This window comes from Labrus bergylta, chromosome 15 (genome assembly GCF_963930695.1).
Source record: "Labrus bergylta chromosome 15, fLabBer1.1, whole genome shotgun sequence".
In the NCBI taxonomy this organism is placed as follows: domain Eukaryota; kingdom Metazoa; phylum Chordata; class Actinopteri; order Labriformes; family Labridae; genus Labrus; species Labrus bergylta.
Window position 1 is genome coordinate 27,644,283 of NC_089209.1, and position 22,894 is coordinate 27,667,176.

Here is a 22,894-nt window from a genome sequence, read left to right on the forward strand (position 1 = left end):
GATAATAAAATACAATATCAAAAACAATGAGACTGGGGGGGGTGCCTAGTGTCCATGAACATACCTGATATTAATACGGGCCCCACAATTTACTGTATTATTTGACATGCCTGTCACTGAAACACGCTCCATACAATCTGTGTTAACGTGCTGGATCGACAGACGAGACTGATTTCTTTCTTCAAGTTTTCTGCAGTAAAGTTTTAGAACTTCAAGTGTAAAACCAAAAGTAGTTTTTTGTTAAGGCAGTCTGCTAAAGCATGAGATTGTACAGCTGTACTTCCACACCACATAACATAGTATTTCTACTTTCCTAAGGGCGCTCTGACTTGTGGGCTCCCCCTGCTGTCTCTGCAACAGCTGGTGCCTAGTGTCCATGAACATACCTGATATTAATACGGGCCCCACACTCTCCCCTCCAAAATAAATGTCGTCTCGACATTAAGAATTTCCCAGAGTCTTTCAGTCTTCAACTTCTGCACTTACAGACCTGAGCAGAGCAGCGAGCAGCACCTGAGCAGAGCAGCGAGCAGCACCTGACCAGCGAACTACTGGTGAGCGTATTGCATCATTTTCTGTTCTGTTCTCCTCTGTACTGTGTAACTGTGTACCTACTCTTAGCTTAGCTTAGCAGTTAGCTTTACAATGGCTTCTTTTTCTGTTTCTCCCTCTCCTGCTCTCTCTTGCTCTACGTGTCAGATGTTAAGTTACTCCTCGTCCTCCTTTAGTGACAATGATACATGTAAGAAATGTAGTTTATTTTTGGCTTTGGAGGCGAGGGTGTCAGAGTTAGAGAGACGGCTCCGCACCATTGAGTCAGAGTCATCGTATGCAGCAGTAGTTAGCCAGCCACCTGTAGCCGGTGCGGGCCAACATAGCTTGGCTTTCCCCCTGGTAGCTCCCGAGCAGCCGGGAGGGAGTGGCTGGGTTACTGTCCGAGGGAAGCATAGTCGAAAATCAAAGCACACGGTTCCCCACCAACCACTTCACGTTTCAAACAAATTTTCCCCACTCAGCGACACACCCGCTGAGAATAAAACTCTGATTATTGGAGACTCCATAGTCAGAAACGTGAAGCTAGCGAAGCTAGCGATGTCAGCGGGCATAGTTAGGTGTATACCCGGGGCCAGAGTGGGCGACATCACATCTCATTTAAAGTTGCTGACAAAGACTAAAGGTAGATTTGATACAATCGTAATTCATGTCGGCACTAATGACTCCCGACTACGCCAGTCGGAAGTCACTAAGGTTAATGTGGAGTCGGTGTGTACTTTTGCTAAGACTATGTCGGACTCCGTAGTGTTCTCTGGACCTCTCCCAAATCAGACCAGTGATGACATGTATAGCCGCATATCATCACTCAACCGCTGGCTGTCGAGGTGGTGTCCAGCACACGATGTGGGCTTCGTAGATAACTGGCAGTCTTTTTGGGGAAAACCTGGTCTGCTAGCTAGAGATGGCATCCATCCCACTTTGGACGGTGCAGCTCTATTATCTAGAAACATAGCAGAGGTTATTAGTCCAAAACCTTGACAACAAGACAGAGTTCAGACCAGGAGGCAGAGCTGCAGTCTCACACGCTTCTCTGCGCCTCCCTTAGATCTGTCTCCCAGTCACTATAGCTGTAATTCTGAATCGAACTGTAGTTATACTATAGGTACTGTGTCTGTCCCCCGGCCCAGACCCGTTTTTATAAGTCATCCAAACGGCGTAAATCGTCAAAATCTCATTAGAATCAAAACTACGAATATGATTTTGTTAAAAAATCAGAAGATTCAGAAGAGACTTTTGAACATTAGGTCCTTAGCATCCAAATCTCTTTTAGTGAATGATCTGATATCAGATCAGCATATTGATTTACTTTTTTTGACTGAAACCTGGCTGTGTCAAGATGAATATGTTAGTTTGAATGAATCCACTCCTCCCAGTCATTTTTGTACTCATATACCTCGAGACACCGGACAAGGTGGTGGAGTAGCAGCTATTTTTAATTCTGGTCTTCAAGTTAACCCTTGACCAAAGCTGAATTTTTCTTCTTTTGAAAGCCTTGTTCTTAGTCTTTCACATCCAGTCTCAAGAACCTTTCAGCCAGTTCTAGTTGTTGTAGATTACCGCCCTCCTGGTCCATATTCTGAGTTTCTATCTGAGTTTGCAGAATTTTTTATCATATTTAGTCCTTAGCAGTGATAGAATAATTGTTGTAGGTGACTTCAATATCCATGTGGATGTTGATAATGATAGCCTTAGCACAGCTTTCATGTCACTATTAGACTCTATTGGTTTCACCCAGGTTGTAAACGAACCTACTCATCATTTCAACCACACCCTGGATCTTGTTTTAGCTTATGGCATTGAAATCCATAACCTTACAGTTTTCCTAGAAAATCCTCTTCTATCAGACCATTTCCTTATTACATTCGACTTTGTCCAACCAGAATTATCTCTGCTTGGAAGAGGTGTGCTCTCTAGAAGTTTGTCTGACGGTGCTGTGGCTAGATTTAAGGAAGCTATTTCAGCTGCTTTTGATTCAGTACCATGTTTCAACCCAGTTGGAAACTCTTTTGATAGCTTTAATCCCTCTCAGCTAGATCAGTTTGTTGATAGTGCAGTGGATTCGCTGAGAGTTACTCTTGATTCGATTGCTCCCCTGGAACGGAGGGTTGTCAAGTTGTCAAGAGTGGCTCCATGGTTCAACTCAGAAACCCGTACTCTAAAACAATTGTTGCAGAATTTTGAAAGAATATGGCGCTCGACCAAAACGGTAGAATCTCGTTTATTCTGGCAGGATAGTCATAGAAGATATATGAAGGCTCTACGTCACGCTCGAGCTGCTTACTACTCCTCTCTAATCGAGGAAAACAAAGGCAATCCTAGATACCTTTTCAGTACTGTAGCCAGGCTGACAGAGAGTCATGGCTCCATTGAGCCTTGTATTCCTTTAGCCCTCAACAGTAATGATTTCCTGAGCTTTTTCAACAACAAAATTCTAAACATCAGAGACAAAATTGGTAACCTCCTGCTCTAACCTGGTGCGGATACTTCTGATACGGCAGAGACAGTTCCAGGACCAGATATTAGTCTCGACTGTTTTTCTCCAATCGACCTTTCAGAGCTATATTCCATTTTTTCTGCGTCGAAACCGTCAACCTGTCTCTTGGACCCAATCCCAACCAAGCTGTTTAAGGAAGTCTTTCCCTTTGTTAGCAACTCTATATTAAATATGATCAATTCGTCTTTACTGGCAGGCTATGTACCACAGGCATTTAAAGTAGCGGTAATCAAACCTCTACTTAAAAAGCCTACTCTAGATTCAGGAACTCTAGCTAACTATAGGCCTATATCCAACCTTCCTTTTATCTCGAAGATCCTGGAGAAGGTGGTAGCTAATCAGCTATGTGACTTTCTCCATGACAACAGTTTATTTGAGGATTTCAGGATTTAGAGTCCACCATAGCACTGAGACTGCACTAGTTAAAGTTACTAGTACTACTTCTAGCTTCAGACAGGGGACTTCTCTCTGTGCTCGTCTTGTTAGATCTTAGTGCTGCTTTTGACACCATTGACCATCGGATCCTGTTGTACAGACTGGAGCATTTGCTTGGAATTACAGGGACTGCTTTAAGTTGGTTTGAATCCTACTTATCAGACCGATCTCAGTTTGTACATGTTAATGATGAGTCCTCTATGCACACTAAAGTTTGCCATGGAGTCCCATGGTTCAGTGCTTGGACCAATTCTCTTTACATTATATATGCTTCCTCTGGGAAATATTATGAGGAATACTCCATACAGTTTCATTGTTATGCAGATGATACTCAGCTTTATGTATCAATGAAGCCCGATGGCACCAGTCAGTTATGTCAGCTAGAAACGTGCCTTAAGGACGTTAGGACCTGGATGACCAGAAATGTTTTGCTACTTAACTCAGACAAGACTGAAGTTATTGTGCTAGGCCCTAAGAACCTCAGAGAGACTTTTTCTAGTGATTTGACTGTCCTTAGTGACATCAGCCTGGTATCTAGCACCACTGTTAGGAATCTAGGAGTTCTATTTGATCAAGATATGTCTTTTAGCTCTCACATCAGGCAAGTTTCAAGAACAGCCTATTTTCACCTTCGTAATATATCCAAGATCAGGAATATCCTGTCGCAAAATGATGCAGAAAAACTAGTTCATGCATTTGTTACCTCCAGATTGGATTATTGTAACTCTCTTTTGTCAGGGTGCTCTGGCAAGTCTCTAAAGACTCTTCAACTAGTCCAGAACGCTGCAGCTCGTGTACTGACCAGAACTAGGAAAAGGGACCACATTACTTCTGTCTTGGCTTCTCTGCACTGGCTCCCTATACAGTCTAGAATAGAATTCAAGATCCTTCTTCTCACTTACAAAGCTCTAAATGGCCAGGCACCATCTTATCTTAAGGAGCTACTAGTGCTGTACTGTCCCTCGAGAGTGTTGCGGTCCCGGAGTGCAGGCCTGTTGGTGGTACCTACAGTCTCTAAGTGTACTATGGGGGGTAAAGCCTTCAGTTATCGGGCTCCTCTCCTCTGGAATCATCTTCCAGCTAGGGTCCGGGAGGCAGGCACTGTCTGTATTTTAAAGAATAGACTTAAAAATGTCCTTTTTGATAAATCTTATAGTTAGGGCCGGTGCTGGTGTAGACCAGCTCTTACTTATGCTGCTATAGGCTTAGGCTACCGGGGGAACTGGCACCTTGAGCTCCTCTCTATCTCTCTCTCTCTCTCTCTGTGCATATACAGTACATCATATTACTGCATGTATCTATCTGTAAATCTCAGTCACTAACCACCTACTTTCCTGTGAGCTCTTGAGCTCTCTTAGGCTCCTCAAGATCGCTGGTTGACGGCCTGCCAGAACCTGTGAAGGCTGTTTCGTCATGAGCCAGGGATCCGGCCGAAGATTTCTGCCTTTTAATAAGGCAGTTTTTTCTTACCACTGTAACTTTTGCTGCTTTGCTAAAGTGCTCATGATGGATAGGCCGGATCTTTGTAACATAGCAATAAGTAAGGTCTTTTATCTGCTTTTTGTAAAGTGTCTAGAGATAACACTTGTTATGAGTTGACGCTATACAAATAAAATTGAAATTGAAATTGAAATTCAACTTATGAGTTAGAAAGGTAGGTTGAATGGGAGTCAGTCTTTTGTGATACTCACTGCACAACAACAGTTTATTACATGACATACATCTCCCTCTTCATGTCATGTGTGAGCAACAGACATCACTGGCCAGGTGACACCTGAAGTTCTACTTGGTTTGCGGGTTAGTATCTTGGACTGCAAGGTGAAAACCCTATTACTACCAATAACCCATTTTATACAGACCCACATACACAACTGTATGCCTCACACAAATCTCAGTGTCTTTAAATGTGTTAGCGGTCTACTTCCTGGTACTAAACTTAATATATCAAGTGCATTTACATCCTATGCTACATGAATTTACCTTTTAACACTAGCCTTAAGTGCTTCCATGAACTTATTTACTTTCTTTTTCTGTCACTGCCATGAACGTAACATGTGACTATGAACTTGTCTTTCATTTTGTGTAACTGAAGGTTGACCTAATGTGTTGTATGTCAGTGTTTTAGGTGGGTTTCTTTGTCGCAAAGGATATTTTCTTGTAGAAGCTGGCTGCGTCTCAGGGTCTTTCTCGTCTGCTTCATCAGAAGACCTCTCTGGCTCAGCTGCTACTTCTCCATTCTCCACCTCTGGCTCCATCCTGATGTCATCTTCCCGGTCTAGCAGTTCAGCCCTCTCGTTGTCTTGCTCCAGTTATCTTTCAGTTTCTTGTGGCTAAAAGTCCTCAGCTTCCACTCTCAGCTGACTTCTGATGTGGTTGGATGGTCTTGCTGGACGTGTCGTGATGAATCTCCAGTCACTTTCATCCTCAGAACTGCTGTCAGGCGCTCTGTCTCTTTGCTTTGTCTGTTTTCTCCTCTTGTCTGTGTTGGATGTTTTCTTTATTTTCCTCATCTCAAGTTTGTCATCTTCTGCCACTGGCAGGAAATCGCAGGGCAGTAACAGATTCCTGTGCAGGACTCTAGTCTTTCCTGGGCCTTTCTCAGGTTGTACAACATATACAGGGCTGTCTTTGTGTTTCCTTTCAGTCACCACATAAACTTTATCCTCCCAGTAAGATCTGAGTTTTCCAGGTCCTCCTCTGTCTCTGAAGTTCCTCACCAGTACTCTGCATCCTGGCTGAAGCTCTACTCCATAAGTCTTTCTGTCGTAGTGTTTCTTTGCTCTGTTTTGCTGGCTCTGAACAGTCTTGGATGCTAACCTGTATGCGTCTTGCATCCTACTTCTCCACTTACTGGCATAGTCACTCTGAGAAGTGCTCTGGTCACTTGGTTTCAGGCCAAACATCATGTCAATCGGAAGTCTGGGGTTCCTACCATAAAGAAGGTAATATGGAGCATATCCTGTCGCCTCACTGCGTGTACAGTTATATGCGTGCACCACTTTTGCTAAGGAGCTCTTCCAGTCAGACTTGGCTTCTTCTGTCAGATTTCTCAGCATAGAGAGCAGCGTTCTGTTAAATCTCTCGGCTTGACCATTTCCTGCTGCATGATAAGGTGTTGTGCGGGAGCCTTGAATGCCACTGTATTCTTCCAGCTTAGAAAACAGCTTATTCTCGAACTCTCGACCTTGGTCGTGATGCAGTTTAGCAGGAAACCCGAACTTGAGTACAAAGTCTCCAAAGATCTTTTCAGCCGCTGTCTTTGCTGACTTGTTGGTGCATGCGTATGCCTGGGCGAAGCGTGTATAATGATCTACCACAACTAGGATATACTCATATCCTCCTTTACAGCTCTCCAGATGCAGGTAGTCGATCGATACCATTTCAAACGGGTATGTGGTCACTACATTCACAAGCGGTGCTCTTGTTGGCTTGTTTGGACGTTTCCACTTCAAGCAGCTACACACTTTGGTCACATAATGATCCACATCTCTTTGCATATGAGGCCAAAAGAATCGATCACGGATCAAACTTAGTGTTCGCTCAACTCCAAGATGTCCCATCTCCTCATGCAGCTCTCTGTAAACCAGGTGATGGAATGTTTTGGGTAACACTAGTTGATCTTGAGTCACTGACTTTCTGTACAGGATGCTGTCTTTCGTCATATACAACTTGTTTTTGTCTCTCATCAGCACGTAGATGTCATCACGCCTGTCTCTTTCTTTTAGATGAGGCCACTGTCCTTTGATGACATACTCACACACCTTTCCAATGACTGGGTCATCCTGTTGGGCTTTTTTTAGTGTTTCCATGGGTATCTCTTTCACTGGGGATGCTACTCTTTCCTTCTCTACATCATTACATGCTGCAATGATTGTGACTGGACACATCCAGGGCTCACGTTCACATGATTCAAGTTGGAGTGTCTGTGTGACTGTTGTTATTACTTCTGGTTCCATTTCCTGTGAGCATGTTTTGATGTACTGCTCCATGTCCAGTGGCATACATGACAAGCCATCAGCATCTCCATTTGCTTTTCCAGGCCTGTACTTGATGGAGAAGTTGAAGTCTGCTAACTCAGCAATCCACCTGTGAGTCGTGGCGTTCAGCTTCGCTGTCGTCAAAACATAGGTTAAAGGATTGTTATCGGTATAGACAGTGAATGAAGGTGCATAGTACAAGTACTCTCGAAATCTTTCACAGATCGCCCACTTCATCGCTAAAAACTCTATCTTTCCAGAATGGAGGTGGTAATTATTTCCCGGAGCAGTTAGTGTTCTTGATCCGTAGCCGATAGCAACCAACCTGCCTTGTTGTCTCTGGTACAGTATTGCACCGAGCCCCTCTTGTGAGGCGTCACAGTGCAGCACAAACCGCTTCTCAAAATCAGGGTAACCTAGGAGAGGTGGACTCAGCAGGTAGTCTAAAAGCTGGCAGAGCACTTCCTGGTGGTTCTCTTTCCAGGTGATCTGCTGGCTTGAGGGTAACTGGTCTGACTTTTTGTGTTTCCCCCTACTCCTACTCACACTTTGTTCTTTGACTTTACTACTTGCATTCTTCTTTTTAGCAAGCAAGCTGTACAGTGGCTCTGTCTTTAAACACTTCACACTTTTTAGCTGTTAGCTTCACTCTGTGTGCTTGATAACGACGTAACACTTCTCTCATGTCGTGTAGATGATCGTCAAAAGACTTACTGTGGACAAGATTGTCATCCAAATATGGCTGTGATGATTCATCTCTAAAACCTGTGAGGCACTCCTCCATACTGCGCTGAAACTCTGCTGGAGCCGAGGATAGGCCGAAGGGAATCCTGACCCACTCATACAAACCCCAAGGTGTTATAAAGGCTGTGAGTGGTCTGCTACGCTCCTCAAGAAAACCCTGATGGTCTGCCTTGCCCTAGTCCAGTACTGAAAACCATACACTGCCACTCAAGCTGTTTAACATGTCTTGCACTCGAGAGATGGGGTGACGATCAGGGATGGATTTTTGGTTTAGTTCCCTGTAGTCCACACATAGACGCAAACTTCCTCTTCTTCTTGTGCACACAGACAATGGGTGATGAGTATGGAGACCTAGATTTTGTAATCCATCCTTTAGGTCCTCCAAATACTCCTTCACCTCCTTGTGCAGCGGTTTTGGAACTGAGATGTAGGTGCGCCTTACTGGAGTCATGTCACTCAGTCTGATTTTTAACTGCAGAGATGGAATGCATCCCACATCGTTCTCATCTTTTGAAAATGCATTACATTCTTCTCGTAGCATTTGTTTCACTTTCTGTTGTTGGTCAGGTGTCAGGTGATCAACTGAAACTGGAGGATCCCATAACTCGTGTTTAGATGAGGTTTGTTGTCTGTGATCTTCTTTGTGACCGTCCGGAGAACTAGTTTTGCTGTCTGTCTGTTTGCTTGTACTCTGTGTTACAGCTGTGTTCTCAGGAATGCTGGCTGGTCTAACATCTACTGGGTAAATAGACTTGATCTGCTGTAGCTGACCTAGTACAGTGCAAGGGATGAGGGTAATGTCATAGTTGCTATCGTTAGTAACAGGAATAGTTACCTTGGACCAGTTTCCTTTCTGCAGACAGATAACGGTCTCTGTAATTGTCAGCCCATCTGGCCACTTTGGGATCTCCTCTGGTTCAAAAAGGACTTCCTGTTTTGTGGAAAGGGGACCTCTCTTGTCTGTCCTGCTGGAATCACTGTCTTTATTCCTCCAACTTTCACCACACCTTCTCTGCCACTCTGGTCACGGCTCTGCACCAGCTGAATCAACACATTTGCTTTTTTACAGTCAATAGAGAAAGCTTCTCCTACCACAGCAGTTGTAACTTCAGGGTGCTGCACCATTCCATTCATTACCACGTGCTCGATAACATTGTAGCCGATGATTGGTGGTTCTGCTACTCCTGGCTCATCAGAGACAAGAATGGGCACAAGTAGTTCTGGCTGCGGGCCTTTGTTTGATTTCAATTTAAACTTCAGTTCAACCCAACCTGCAAATGGTATGGGTGTCTGATTTGCAGCTTTACCAACAAGAGTCTCATACCAGTCTCCTTTGTCCTCTACAGCCTCTGGAAAAGTGTCCTGACTGTCCACACTTGAAACAGTGTTCACACTGGTCACCTATTTCTTGCTCCCTACACACTTTACATCCTCTCTTAAAACTTGTTTTATTTTGGCGGGTGGGCCCTTGAGGGTTAGCTATGCTTTTTCTAATTTCAGCCATCTCTTCTCTAAGCAACTTAACTGTTTCATAAAGCTCAGAATCTCTCGAGCTAGTGACAACAGGTGCTTTGCGACTTTTAGGCTTCATCACCTCAGCTGACTGCTCTTGAACCCCTATGCTGGATTTGTCTAAACCCTGACCCTGCTGATTGTTTTTCATTTCTGTCTGTAGCTCATTTACTTTTGGACCTTTGCTGCTTGTGTTCTTTCTTTGCTTAGACTGTCTTTCTGACTCAACACTAGCTGCTTCATTCATTTTGTCAATAAGTACGTCATCTGTCACTCCCTGGTCATCAAGAAACGGCTTAAGCTGAAACTTAATATGGTCACTTAACAGTCCAGTACTGACAGATCTTAAGAACTTCTTCTGTATGAGCTCAGGACTATACTGTTCCTCTGATTCCACTTCTCTTTAAGCAAGTAACAGTCTCTCTTTTAACTCAATGGCTCTAAAGAGAAAGTTTTGAGGTGACTCACGACTGTCTTGTGTCATGTTCACTAGTCTGTGATACAAGTCTGTTGAACTGTCCTCTTTAAAATGTCCTTTTAATATAGATTTTAACTGGGAAAGGGTAAGGTCACTTTTAATCTATAACATGTCTCGAATCCTCAAACCTGGGCTTAATCGACTTGTTTACTGCCTCCATCACTTCAGCCTCGCTGTGTCCCTTACTCAGGCCTCTGTCAATTTGATGCATCAGGTTTGTGAATGAGAGTCTGTCTTTCTGTCCCTTTTCCCCGATCTGGCCACAAATCTTGAATTCTCTTCTTATTGTCACTTCAGGAAGTCTGTTCACAGTTGCAGGTTGCACACTTAGTGGGTCTGAAGATAGACTTTGAGATGTACTGTTCACTTTTTCACTCAGCTTTCTCACTTCATCCTGCAGAGCAAGACTGTTTTTCTGTAGCTGTGAATACTTTTCTTCTAAACTCACTTCTTTCATGATTTCCTGAATGTCTTGTGCTGTGTTCTCTGTATTTTCTTCACTTTCAGTATTTAAAACGTTTTCTTTATTATGCTCCACTATGTTAAATAGTGTCTTTAGAAAATACATTGCAATATCTTCTTCTTTATCAATAACACTGTCCATGGATTCGGTGATTAATCTGATTAACGCTCGTCTAGTTGTGATACCTTCACTTGAGATCTTGGCGAAAACACACACCTCTGTGAGCTTATCCATCTGTAGCAGCCATAGTCTCTGTGACACTGTTTGTGATAACTCCTCAAGCTCCTGAATGTCCGCTGCGGCTGCGACTGCCCCTGAGGCTGCATGCTCCCGTCGTCATCACTCAAAGTTCTCCGTGCGCGTTCTTGTCACACTGTACACGACGCTAATCATCCCAGCGGTGCCTCCAATATTTGTTGCACACTTGTACACAAAGAACCAAGCATGCATGGGTTTTATCTTTTACTTCGGTCTGAAACACAGAGACACAAACACTTCAACTCAGCGTGGCTGCACACTCTCGGACATCTGGGTCGACTGAGCTACGCATGGCATCAAAGACCTGCTAATCAAAGATGATGCTTATGACTCTCTCACACACTTATACAAATATTCTGTGCACACACACACACAGTAAATATTAAAGAAGGCTAACTGTGGATTTCCTACTGTCACTTTTATCACTTTTGCTCACCTGAAACACAGAGACACAAACACTTTAACTCAGCGTGGCTGCACACTCTCGGACATCTGGGTCGACTGAGCTACGCATGGCGTCAAAGACCCCCTGTGCTGCCCAGAGCTGCCCCAAAAGTGCCTGTGTGATACTTCTTCAATTTGACCCGTGAACTAAAATATCACGGTGCCTTTGTACAGAAATATCTAACAGTATGACTGAACAAGATAATAAAATACAATATCAAAAACAATGAGACTGGGGGGGTGCCTAATGTCCATGAACATGCCTGATATTAATACGGGCGCCACAATTTACTGTATTATTTGACATGCCTGTCACTGAAACACGCTCCATACAATCTGTGTTAACGTGCTGGATCAACAGACGAGACTGATTTCTTTCTTCAAGTTTTCTGCAGTAAAGTTTTAGAACTTCAAGTGTAAAACCAAAAGTAGTTTTTTGTTAAGGCAGTCTGCTAAAGCATGAGATTGTACAGCTGTACTTCCACACCACATAACATAGTATTTCTACTCTGACTCGTGGGCTCCCCCTGCTGTCTCTGCAGCAGCTGGTGATGCAGATTCTTTCATTCTCTAAAGAAATCTGTCTGTCTTTCATTGTGGTGAGGAGACTTGATATTTGGATCTCTGTGTTCAGCACCGGTTTCTCCAGTTCTTCCTCTAGTTTAAAGCTTTCATCTTGGTCTCAGGTGTTTTTTCTGTCGGTCTTCTTTCCTCTTTCACTCTCTCTTATTAACTTCTCCACTGACTGCAGGTCTTCCTCATTGTCGTCCCTCTGTTGCTCCACATCAGCCAGCTGCATTTTGAACATTGAGCAGAATCCCTCTCAGAGTTACAGACATGCTGATTCTGTGTGTCAAAGTCTCAAGCTTTTTTATTTGTCTTCTGGGATTCTTCTTCAAGTTTGGCCTTCATGTCTTGCAGGTTGTTGTTTTGTCTTCTGTTGGAGGATGAATTCTGTAACACTGAAGAAGAAAAGCCCATTATTTACTCACCACAAAGAGTAAAACTTCATTATTTATTATTATTTGATTGACAGAGGTGCCAAACCCCATGTGAGTTTGCATTACTTTATTTTGGTCATCTTCTAACTTATGGAAACTCTTTTCTAGTGTTAAAATCTAAACATCAACAATAAGATACAAAAAAGGACTGAGAATGTGCAGCTCTGAAACTTCACTTGTCCACGCACATGTTCTGTCAGCTTCCTTTAAGTGTAAACAGAAAGTAACAGACATAAATATATATGGATTTTATATAGACCCCTCTAATACATGATCAAACTTCACTTTTACATTCGATAATTTTAAAAGAAATCTTTTGTCTATAAATTAAACTTATTCATATCTGAATCAGATTTACTCGGCATACTGAAACACATCTTTGTTTGACATTTGTTCTGCTCTTTGGGTTTTTATAGAGAAATGGACATAAATCCCATGTACATGTACATATACTGGCGTTTTTGTTGGGTCATGTAGTTTGATATTCTCAAGGCCAGGACATACAAAAATATCTGTCCAGTTTATATTACACTGAGCTTTATACTTTGCACTTGGAGCAAAGGGGGTTGGTGAATTACACACACTTTTCTGTGCTTTTTTTAAGGATCAAACATGGACAGTTATACTGTAGATGTTTTTTCTTGGTGTGCAGCCAAAATAAAAGAGTGAAAAGTTTGGATGAAAAAAAGGAGACTGACTCTGACAGCAGGGGGCAGAGTAGAGCTACTTCTGTTAATGCAGCACAGCTTCAGGTGTCTTGACTTTAGCCTCAGGGAACCCCAAGACAACTAATACTATACTTCCCATCATGCAACTCATGTCTGTCTTTTGCTGTACTTCCCCTGCACATAATCAAGTCCTTATAACTACATGTAACTAGTTATTAATCAAGCCTCTGACTAAGACCTGGGGCTTCATGTATAAACGCAGCTATACAGCACCGTTAGGATGCACAGAATGTGAAACGATGCACATTACCCAATGTTATGAGTCTTTTATACATGAGGCCCCTGCTTCTTTAGGACCTGGACCCCTGATAACTGTGATATTACAGGTCAGAGTCCTCGTTGAATCTACAAAGGTCTCCATGGAGACAATGGTACAAAGGTCACAACCCTGTGACTTGTAAAGTTTATGTATACACTCTTAATACGTGTTCAGGTTTTCTGTCTTGAATGTGACTAAATGTGACCTGATGGTCCATCACATAAATTCAGGTATTTATGTTGGTGAGAGAAATGTGTGAAGGCCGTCATGCTAAAAACTGCAACCACCTTGTTTTTGTACAGGAACAGGAAGCACTTCATCATATTTGGTTTTCATTCGGTCTCTGACAGACAGTCAGCATCAGGACACCATGGAGGTCACATCTCTTCTCCTGTGTGAGTCTACTCTCAGGTTTTACTATCAAGTAACAAACAGAGAGATTTAAAATGCACTTAAAATGAAAAATCATTGTTGTAATCATCGTATGAATAATTAAAATTAATCTAACATGTTTTAGTGGCTTTGTCTTCTGTAGAGTCAAAGTTATTTTGTGTTCTTTGTATTACTCCACGTTAGACTCTGACTTAACGAGTGAAACAAGGCACGACTTTTAGATGTGGTTACCTTTCTAACTAAATACTTACTAGATTTAAACTGTACTTACTTTCAATATAGTATTAAAGTATTTAAACTGTACTTACTTTACATTTAGTATTAAAGTATTTAAACTGTACTTACTTAAAGGACTTCATTATGCTCTGCAGCAGTATCATGTATAGTATGCACACAGTATGTGTTCACATGGAGACGTGTGTCGCTGATATGCAGATTGTGTTTTTTGTTCCCCAGTGGTGAACATGTTGCTGCTGATTGCTCCGACCAGGTCCTCAGCTCAGACTGCTGGTGAGTTGAAGGTTGTTGATATAGCACAATGTTTCTTCATGTATTCAAAGCCATGTTTGCTTACGCACACAAGGAATTTGTCTTTGGTGAAGTCTGCTCTGTATAACTTTAAATATCAAGGCTAAATATCACAATAGTGCAGTGGAGAGAGATGTGGTGCTCAAACCTTCCAGTGATCAGGAAAACAATTCCACCTCTGTGTGCCTTCAAAATAAAAGCTCAGTAAATATGACTTTGACTTTGGACATAGCAGGTAGCTTCTCTTCACATTCACACACTAAACAAGAACAAACTGCACCAACACTTTGTGACTATCATCAGAGCTTTATGCTTTAAGAGTTAGAGAGCAGAGAGAGGGAGAACATGATGGACTGTTTATGGAGATGTTAGTGACTATATACTGTATATGTACTTAAATACATTCATACAATAAACCACATGTTTATAAAAGCCATCAGACATCCTGCTTATACTCCAGTCCACAGGCTGAACAGAGAAAAGAGAAATAAACTTTATATCATAGTTAAACATTTTAATCCAATCCACTGGATTGTCCTTCTTCTGATTCATACGGAGAAATCTGTCCTTCACATAAACAGATTTGACGTGTTTAATGTTTCCACAGTAATGTGTGAGGCTCTCTCTATACAATTCATTTTACTCTGTAAACTGAAACACATCTTTGAATGTTCTGAAAGAATTTAACTTGAAATTACATTTTCTCCTGAGTTATCGCTAATGATAAACAACTTTGTAAATGAAAAGGTAATGAACCACACTTAAAACATGAATAAACTAGATTTTTAAAGTGTAACTACTTTAATGATTCATCTACCATTAGTGAGTTTGTTCTCTTGGACTCTTCAGATCCTGATCAATCTTTTAGGTTTGACTAGATTCATGAAAACAACACTTTAAGTGTGTTATAATCCAGCAGGTATTTAACTTCATGTAATATAGAAATGTTTTTTTGAGATTGGATATAACTAAATAATTCTAAGAGTTTGATCTGTTATCACACATAGTAATTGGCAATAAGTAAATCATGTTGAAATCATCACCGAGCAGAAAACAGAAGCTGATTGATGTATTGGTAATTTCATTCATGAACAAAAAAAAAAAGTTTGAGTCCTAATATTGATCCTTGTGGAACTCCAATTTATATGCCCCGTAGGTGTGATTTATAATCACGATTATATATTGCTTCCTATTACTTAGGTAGCTTTGTAACCAATTAAAGATAATACCTCTGATAACGTAAGCCCATAATTTAGAAAGAAGAATATCGTGATTAACGGAATATGTTTTTATTGTTGTTGATCTCTCTCAGAACAAAGCCCTAACTCCACCCTACTGCCAAATATACATATCTGTAAATAAAGGTTTTTTTTTTTTGGACAAAGTGGTCCTGACTGAATTATAATCAAGATTATTGTTCCTTTCCACAGAAGCTGCCTTTCTTCACATTGACCCAAACAGACTGCAGTTCTTTGAATATGAATCCATACGATTAAACTGTGAGGGGTTTGACAGCTCAGCTGAATGGAGAGTGATACAGGCGAGTTCATCAAAGACTCCTCGATGGGAGGATTCAAAGAGATTATTGAACATTAATGCTGCCTTTGCAAAACATAGTGGAGAATACTGGTGTGAAAACACAGACGGACAGAGAAGCAGCTCACTCAACATCATTGTTGTAAATGGTAAGTTTTATAAACATGAGACTTAAGAAGAATTTCTTATTTAAAAAAGAATGAATGAAGTAGAAAACTTTTACGAAAGTAGGGTTGTAATAAACATTAGTTTTTAATGTACACTGTTGATGTTTCAAGTTGATGCATTTAATGGTCTTTTACAAAAAGCTTCAGCTGTCATCTCTCAGAGAAGTGACCAGGTCACCTGCTGAGCGCAGCATGGTGGTTTAATCTAAATGTTCTGTTTGTCCTGTTGTTCAGATGATAAAGTGATCCTGGACAGTCCGGCTCTCCCTGTGATGGAGCGACAGAACATCACTCTGCACTGTAGAAAGAAAAAACCACCCCACAACTTAACGGCTGATTTCTATAGAGACGGACATTTCACAAAGACTGAATATAAAGGGAAGATGATTATTACCAACGCCTCTAAGTCTGATGAAGGATGGTACAAGTGCATAATCTCTGGAGCCGGAGAATCAGCAGAGAGTCGGCTGGCTGTCAGAGGTCAGACTTTAATTATTAAATAGTCATCAAACATCAAATCAGTGATTACATTGTAAAGTGTGTTTTGGCAAAAGATCAATTCTCCTGTATGGCTTTGGTATCAATCATAACTACAGCCCATAATATTAACCTGATTCTAGTCTAACATCTTTACCATGAGCAGGACAAAATAAATATTAAACTCTTTCTAAAGATTAAAAGAGAGAGGCCATGAATGGTCTAAACCAGAGAGCGATGTTGACCTACCTACAGCTGGGAGACAAGTAGACATTCAGAAAATAAATCTTTATTATCCACCAAAGGCTAAGTTTGTGTTCAGCTCTCCTCTCACCTCTTCTCACAGCGCTGACAGCATATCACCCTTCCACACCTGAAGAAGACCCAACACCTGAAGAGGGTCCAGCATCCTCTCCCCCTCCAGGGTCTCTTCATCTCTCCACACTGTTACCCGTTATCTCCACCATCTTGTTTGTAGCAGTGCTGCTGTTGGTGCTGGGACTTCTTCACTGTCGGAAACACAGAGGTACTAAAAAAACAGAAATCGTACCGGACATAAAATATAAATACATATAACGTGCAAAAGGTGTGCACTAAAAACAAAAAGCAGCATGGACTTATGCTGGTGTTTTTCTATTGATGCCATCTCTAATCTTCTCAGCTTTAAAGTTTCAGGTTTTTCCGACAACATGCCACCAACAGCATCAAATGACCCAGGTGAGCATCAGATAGTAATGCAACAGAGTTCATATATACATATTTATAGAAACAGTTCAGTCAGTTCTCACTCCGTTCAAGGTGGTGCCCATTTTGGTCATCTCTACAAAGAGGTCCTCAATGTTAGCTTTCTGGCTAGCTTCAGGGCTAGCTGGTTGGGCTCCATGATGGAGGTGGTTTTCAAGCGAGTCTGCACACTTTGTTTCACCTGACTCATCGTTTTGTTTAATACTCTATAATATGAGTGAAATTTGATTGAGTATAACTTCAACCAGGGAGTCAACCAGTAGCTATCTCTGGCAAGTTTGTTTTTTTTGGAATTTTTTTGTTGGAATTTTGGGGTTTGGAGCTAGACTAGAGCGCAGCCATTACCAACGTCTTCCCTCTAATATTGACTACCCCTATTAGTAACTCCCCCTATTAGTGACTCCCCTTATTAGTGACTCCCCTTATTAGTGACTCTCTCTATTAGTGACTCCCCTTATTAGTGACTCCCTCTATTAGTAACTACCCCTATTAGTAACTCCCCCTATTAGTGACTCCCCCTATTAGTGACTCCCCTTATTAGTGACTCCCCTTATTAGTGACTCCCTCTATTAGTGACTCCCCTTATTAGTGACTCCCTCTATTAGTAACTCCCCATATTAGTGACTCCCCTTATAAGTGATTCCCTCTATTAGTGACTCCCAATATTAGTAACTCCCCCTATTAGTGACTCCCCATATTAGTGACTCCCCCTATTAGTGACTCCCCTTATTAGTGACTCCCTCTATTAGTGACTCCCCATATTAGTAACTCCCCCTATTAGTGACTCCCCCTATTATTCACTCCCCTTATTAGTGACTCCCTCTATTAGTGACTCCCCCTATTAGTGATTCACCATATTAGTGACTCCCCATATTAATGACTCTCCCTATTAGTGACTCCCCTTATTAGTGACTCCCTCTATTAGTGACTCCCCCTATTAGTGACTCCCCTTGTTAGTGACTCCCTCTATTAGTGACTCCCCCTATTAGTGACTCCCCTTATTAGTGACTCCCTCTATTAGTGACTCCCCCTATTAGTGACTCCCCCTATTAGTGACTCACCATATTAGTGACTCCCCCTATTAGTGACTCCCCCTATTAGTGACTCCCCATATTAGTGACTCCCCCTATTAGTGATTCCCCGTATTAATGACTCATCCGGTTAGTGACTACCCCTTTAGTGACTCCCCCTATAGTGACTCCTGCTATTAGTGACTACACCTATTAGCCCCCCGCCATAATGACATTTTTAAGTTAAATCTCATTTTAACACTTTTTAAGGATTTCAAACATTTATGAATATTATTTTATTTGTTTCAGTGTATGAACATGTCGCTGAAGCCGAAGCACAACCAGACATTTACACTAAAGACATAAAACACCTGAGAAGAAGAAGAGGTAATTATATGTCTATTATTATAAAGATTTATTAAGTCTTTAATATTTCATTGATTCAACAGATACTTGTAGACATTTATAGACTGATATAGATTGAAGCTGTTCTTGATTCTGATTGGTTCTGGTTCTTGCTGTTTTTATTTGGTCTTTTTCCAGAGCGTCCTGAGTCGACCATGAACGACGTGATGTACTCTGTCATCTCTGTCACAAATAAGAAGACAGTGAGAGGTATATTATAAGTTATGATGTTTTATATATGTAATAATGAAAGAAGCTAAAAGGATGTGTAAATACGTTTTTATTATTTTAATGCAACTCTCACAATGTTGAATTGATCTTTAATGGTTAAACTATATATCTATTATTTCAAGTCTTAGTTTGAATAATTTTCAGATTGTTTTTATTCTTTATTTGTAGTAATTTAAAATTTCTAACGTTCCGTTTTTTATTAAATATTAAAGGAGAGGTCAACAAACCGGAAACAAACGAAGTAGTGTATGCTTCAGTCTCACCACGACCAGAGCGACAGGTATGAGAATATTATTCATGTTATTTTTTTATATTATCATTAACAATATACAGTATAATTATATTTGCATTATGCATGTTTTAATATGTTCCTATATATATTGTTTTTTTATTATAAATGTTTAATATATAATGATATTTGTTCACAGCTTTATTTCTTTATGTGTTTCAGGAAACCGACTGAAGGAGACTCGACAAACCCCGTATGAATGACGTGCGTACCAGCCAATTTTGTTCTCACGAACTTGCGTATGTTAGTGAATCAGAATCATTTTAAATCATCAGGCGCGTGCCCCCAGCCTGCATTTAGCATACTACCACGCCCCAATCTCTCCATATAAGGACATCCGATTGGTGTATCAGGACGAGAGCGGTGAGGTGGAGACACGTAGAAGTTTTTAGGAGATGACCCCAAAAAGGCAAAAAAGATTGGTATGTCTGGGTGCTTAGATGATGTTACAGTGAATTACAGAACTGCAGCAGAACATGCATTGGCAGTCGGAGTCAGCTGATCAGTCATCCGTCACACTCTTCAAACATTTTGACAGTCTGATGCGCTCTCTTCTGGAGGCATGGGCTGCTATTTGTATTTGTATAAGGCTGGATCTTCACACTTTCTTATACGTAAATCATAATCATGTATGTTCCCTGCATGCTCTTAAATATTCTCAGATTAATCAGCTGGTTTTGATATCAGATGTGATTTTTCATGGCGGTGGGAGTGGTCGACGATTAGATTTAAGATTTTAGATTAAAGGATGATAAGGCGAATGTTTCATGATTATTTAATGCATTTAGTCAATGCATTAGTTAATTCACGTTTTTAATGCTTGTATTTTCAACATTTTTTTAAAATATATTTATTTATATAGCCTTTATTTTATTTTTTTACTGAATGTATTTTTAATGTCATGCATTTAGTTAGTTAGTATTTTTGTTCGCAGAGTAAGAACAAATTCAAGTAAGAATATATTGATGAATCCCAGATTTGTGCTTCAAATGTGCTTCCATTGTGCGGTGTACCCCAAGGATCAATTCTTGGACCACTTCTGTTTTCCTTGTGCATGCTCCCATTGGGGCACATCATCCATCATCACATTATTCATTTCATAGTCCTGCTGATGACACCCAATTATATCTCTCCACCAAAACCAGAGATTGGAATAAACTGGCCACACTTCAAAGCTGTTTAGCTGATGTCAAGAAGTCATGATGTCAAAAGTGTTTCTCATTGTCCCTGATAATATTCTGAACCAGATTCAGCCCACTACTCAGCCCACTAATCCCTAATGTTAAAAGCCATTTCAGAAACTTGGGAGTTATATTTGATACCGACTTAAGTTTGGATCTAAACAACAAGAAACGGGTTCAATCCTGTTTTAATCAACTTTGGAACATGATCAAGAATCAAGTCACTTTTATCTTTTCACAATACAGAACTAATTATTCATGCTTTTATTTCCTCTCGGCTGGATTACCTGCGTTAGTACACGGCCGTAACACACTGTCAGACTGTACAGAACTTTGCAGCCGGTCTTCTGACAAACACAGAGCGCACCTCTCACATCACGCCTGTTTTAGCTTCACTGCACTGTTCATCAATCTCTTTTAGAATTAATTTTAAAATGTTACTGACATCTTACAAAGCCCTACATGGCCTTGCATCCAAATATTTAAATGAGCTTTTAACCCCTTACTGCCCAAGCAGACCTCTGAGATCGGCTGCCTTAGGCCTGCTCACCGTACTCGAGTAATGGTGGAGGTCAAAGGGCGATCTGGCTTTTTCAGTTATGGCACCTCGGATCTGAAACAGTCTTCCACTTTCCATCCTTTCAGCTGACTCTGTGTCTGCTTTTAAATCCCTAAGACTCATTTTTACAGACTGTTACTGAGATAAGAGAGATCATTCGATCAGAGCTCCGGCATGCATATTTGAACTCTCCTGTTTTAATGTTTTTACTTTCAGGTGTCTTTTGTTTTAACTGAATTTTTGCTGTTTATTTTTCTTGTGATATTTTTTTAAAAACATTTTCTGTAAAGCATTTTGTTCTACCGTCTTGAAAAGTGCTCTACAAATAAAGTATTATTATTATTATTATTTTTAATTATTATTATTATTATTATTATTATTATTATTAATAATAATAGTATTATTATACCTGATTGTAATGAACACAGATGTGATTGTGATAGAATTTCTGAACGATTTTGATTTAAATGAACAAACATCATTTGGTTTGGTCTGTTCCTAATGTCAGTCACACCTGATAGAGTTCAGCTGTAGGACAGCTTAGAGAGTGTCAACTGTCTTTCCTCATATCTGCAAGGATGTCTGGTAGACTTATTGTCTGATCCAAAGTGTAATTGACGTCACAGATTAGTTTAGGTGGGTCAATGTGACATGACCCTGATAATAATAATATCTCTTGATATAGGCAAAGCCGTTGGGAGAGTCTTGATTTTGGTTTAGCAACACACAAGTTTACATGTGAATTGTTGATCCAAGTCTCCTCATGAGTATTCATCTTATATATAAACTTTCTTCAACTTAAGCCATCTGAGTCAACTGAATCATTATTGTGTAAATTCAAGTTTAAATCATTTCCTCAACAGTGATGAGAGGGTCCGGGTTGGGGTGACCCTAAAGCCCAGGTGAAGGTCAGGTTTAGGGTTACCCTGAGGTCAGTTTAAGGTCATGATCAGTGTTACCCTGAGGTCAGTTTAAGGTCATGATCAGGGTTTCCCTGAGGTCAGTTTAAGGTCATGATCAGGGTTTCCCTTAGGTCAGTTTAAGGTCAGGTTTAGGGTTACCCTGAGGTCAGTTTAAGGTCATGATCAGGGTTTCCCTTAGGTCAGTTTAAGGTCATGATCAGGGTTACCCTGAGGTCAGTTTAAGGTCATGATCAGGGTTACTCTGATTATTGACTCTGGTTATTATTTGACCACTACGAGGATGGTCGACGTCCTGATGATGAAGGGATTGAGACGTTTGTAGAAGACACCTTAGGAGACACGTGGGACTCTTTTCTTTGTCCTTTGCTGCACATCACAATCTCATGAAATGCACGCTGTGAAACCTTCGATGCAAAGTGTTAGAAAGGCGTGCTGTCCTATCAACATGTCTTGTCATCTTAATAGTTCATGAAGTCTTATTATTAGCAGGGGGCTTTGTATCTGGTCAGGACGCCGTGGTTTGTCAGAGCGTGACAGTTTAACCTCATGGCTCATATTTGAGGATGCTGCAGACGCTCTGTGGTCCCCTGCTTATATCAGTGAGGCCGGTCTATAAATGAACTAATATGACTATTAAACTGTTTCCCACAGAGAAGATGAAGAAAGAGAGAACCAAGACAATGAAAGATGTCGTCTGAAAATAAAACACAGAGCAGGAAATAAAGTCAGCATCACACGAACAAAGACAAAGCTTTCATAAAGAATCACCTGACTGAAGTTCAAACCTCTGAACTCTTTTTCATGTTCCTCTTCACATCTGCTCGTTTATTTCCACCAGTGTGACGATCCCGAAGGTCAAGACTCGTTTTCAGGGAGTCAAACGTCAACAAAAGAGTCTGTGAAAAAGATTTAAATAAATAACAGTTAACTGATGTATTAATCAATCAGTAAACATAAACAGTTAATTAATTTATTAATCAGTAAACATAAACAGTTAATTAATTTATTAATCAGTAAACATAAACAGTTAATTAATTAATTTATTAATTAGTAAATATAACAGTTAATCAATTTATTAATCAGTAAACATAAACAGTTAATTA

At 40.7% G+C, this 22,894-nt stretch overlaps 1 protein-coding gene across 1 annotated transcript; it reads left to right on the plus strand.

The window, feature by feature from the left end:
• Positions 1–13,530: 13,530 nt before the first annotated feature.
• On the plus strand, positions 13,531–21,213 carry LOC109991674 (low affinity immunoglobulin gamma Fc region receptor II-c-like). Its single transcript, XM_020644021.3, has 10 exons — positions 13,531–13,743; positions 14,198–14,251; positions 15,700–15,954; positions 16,207–16,452; positions 16,796–16,975; positions 17,119–17,166; positions 18,513–18,590; positions 18,747–18,818; positions 19,052–19,119; positions 19,291–21,213. The coding sequence occupies exons 1-10, from the start codon at positions 13,719–13,721 to the stop codon at positions 19,300–19,302; spliced, it is 1,038 nt and encodes a 345-aa protein (XP_020499677.2). The 5' UTR covers positions 13,531–13,718; the 3' UTR covers positions 19,303–21,213.
• The last annotated feature ends 1,681 nt before the right edge of the window (positions 21,214–22,894 follow it).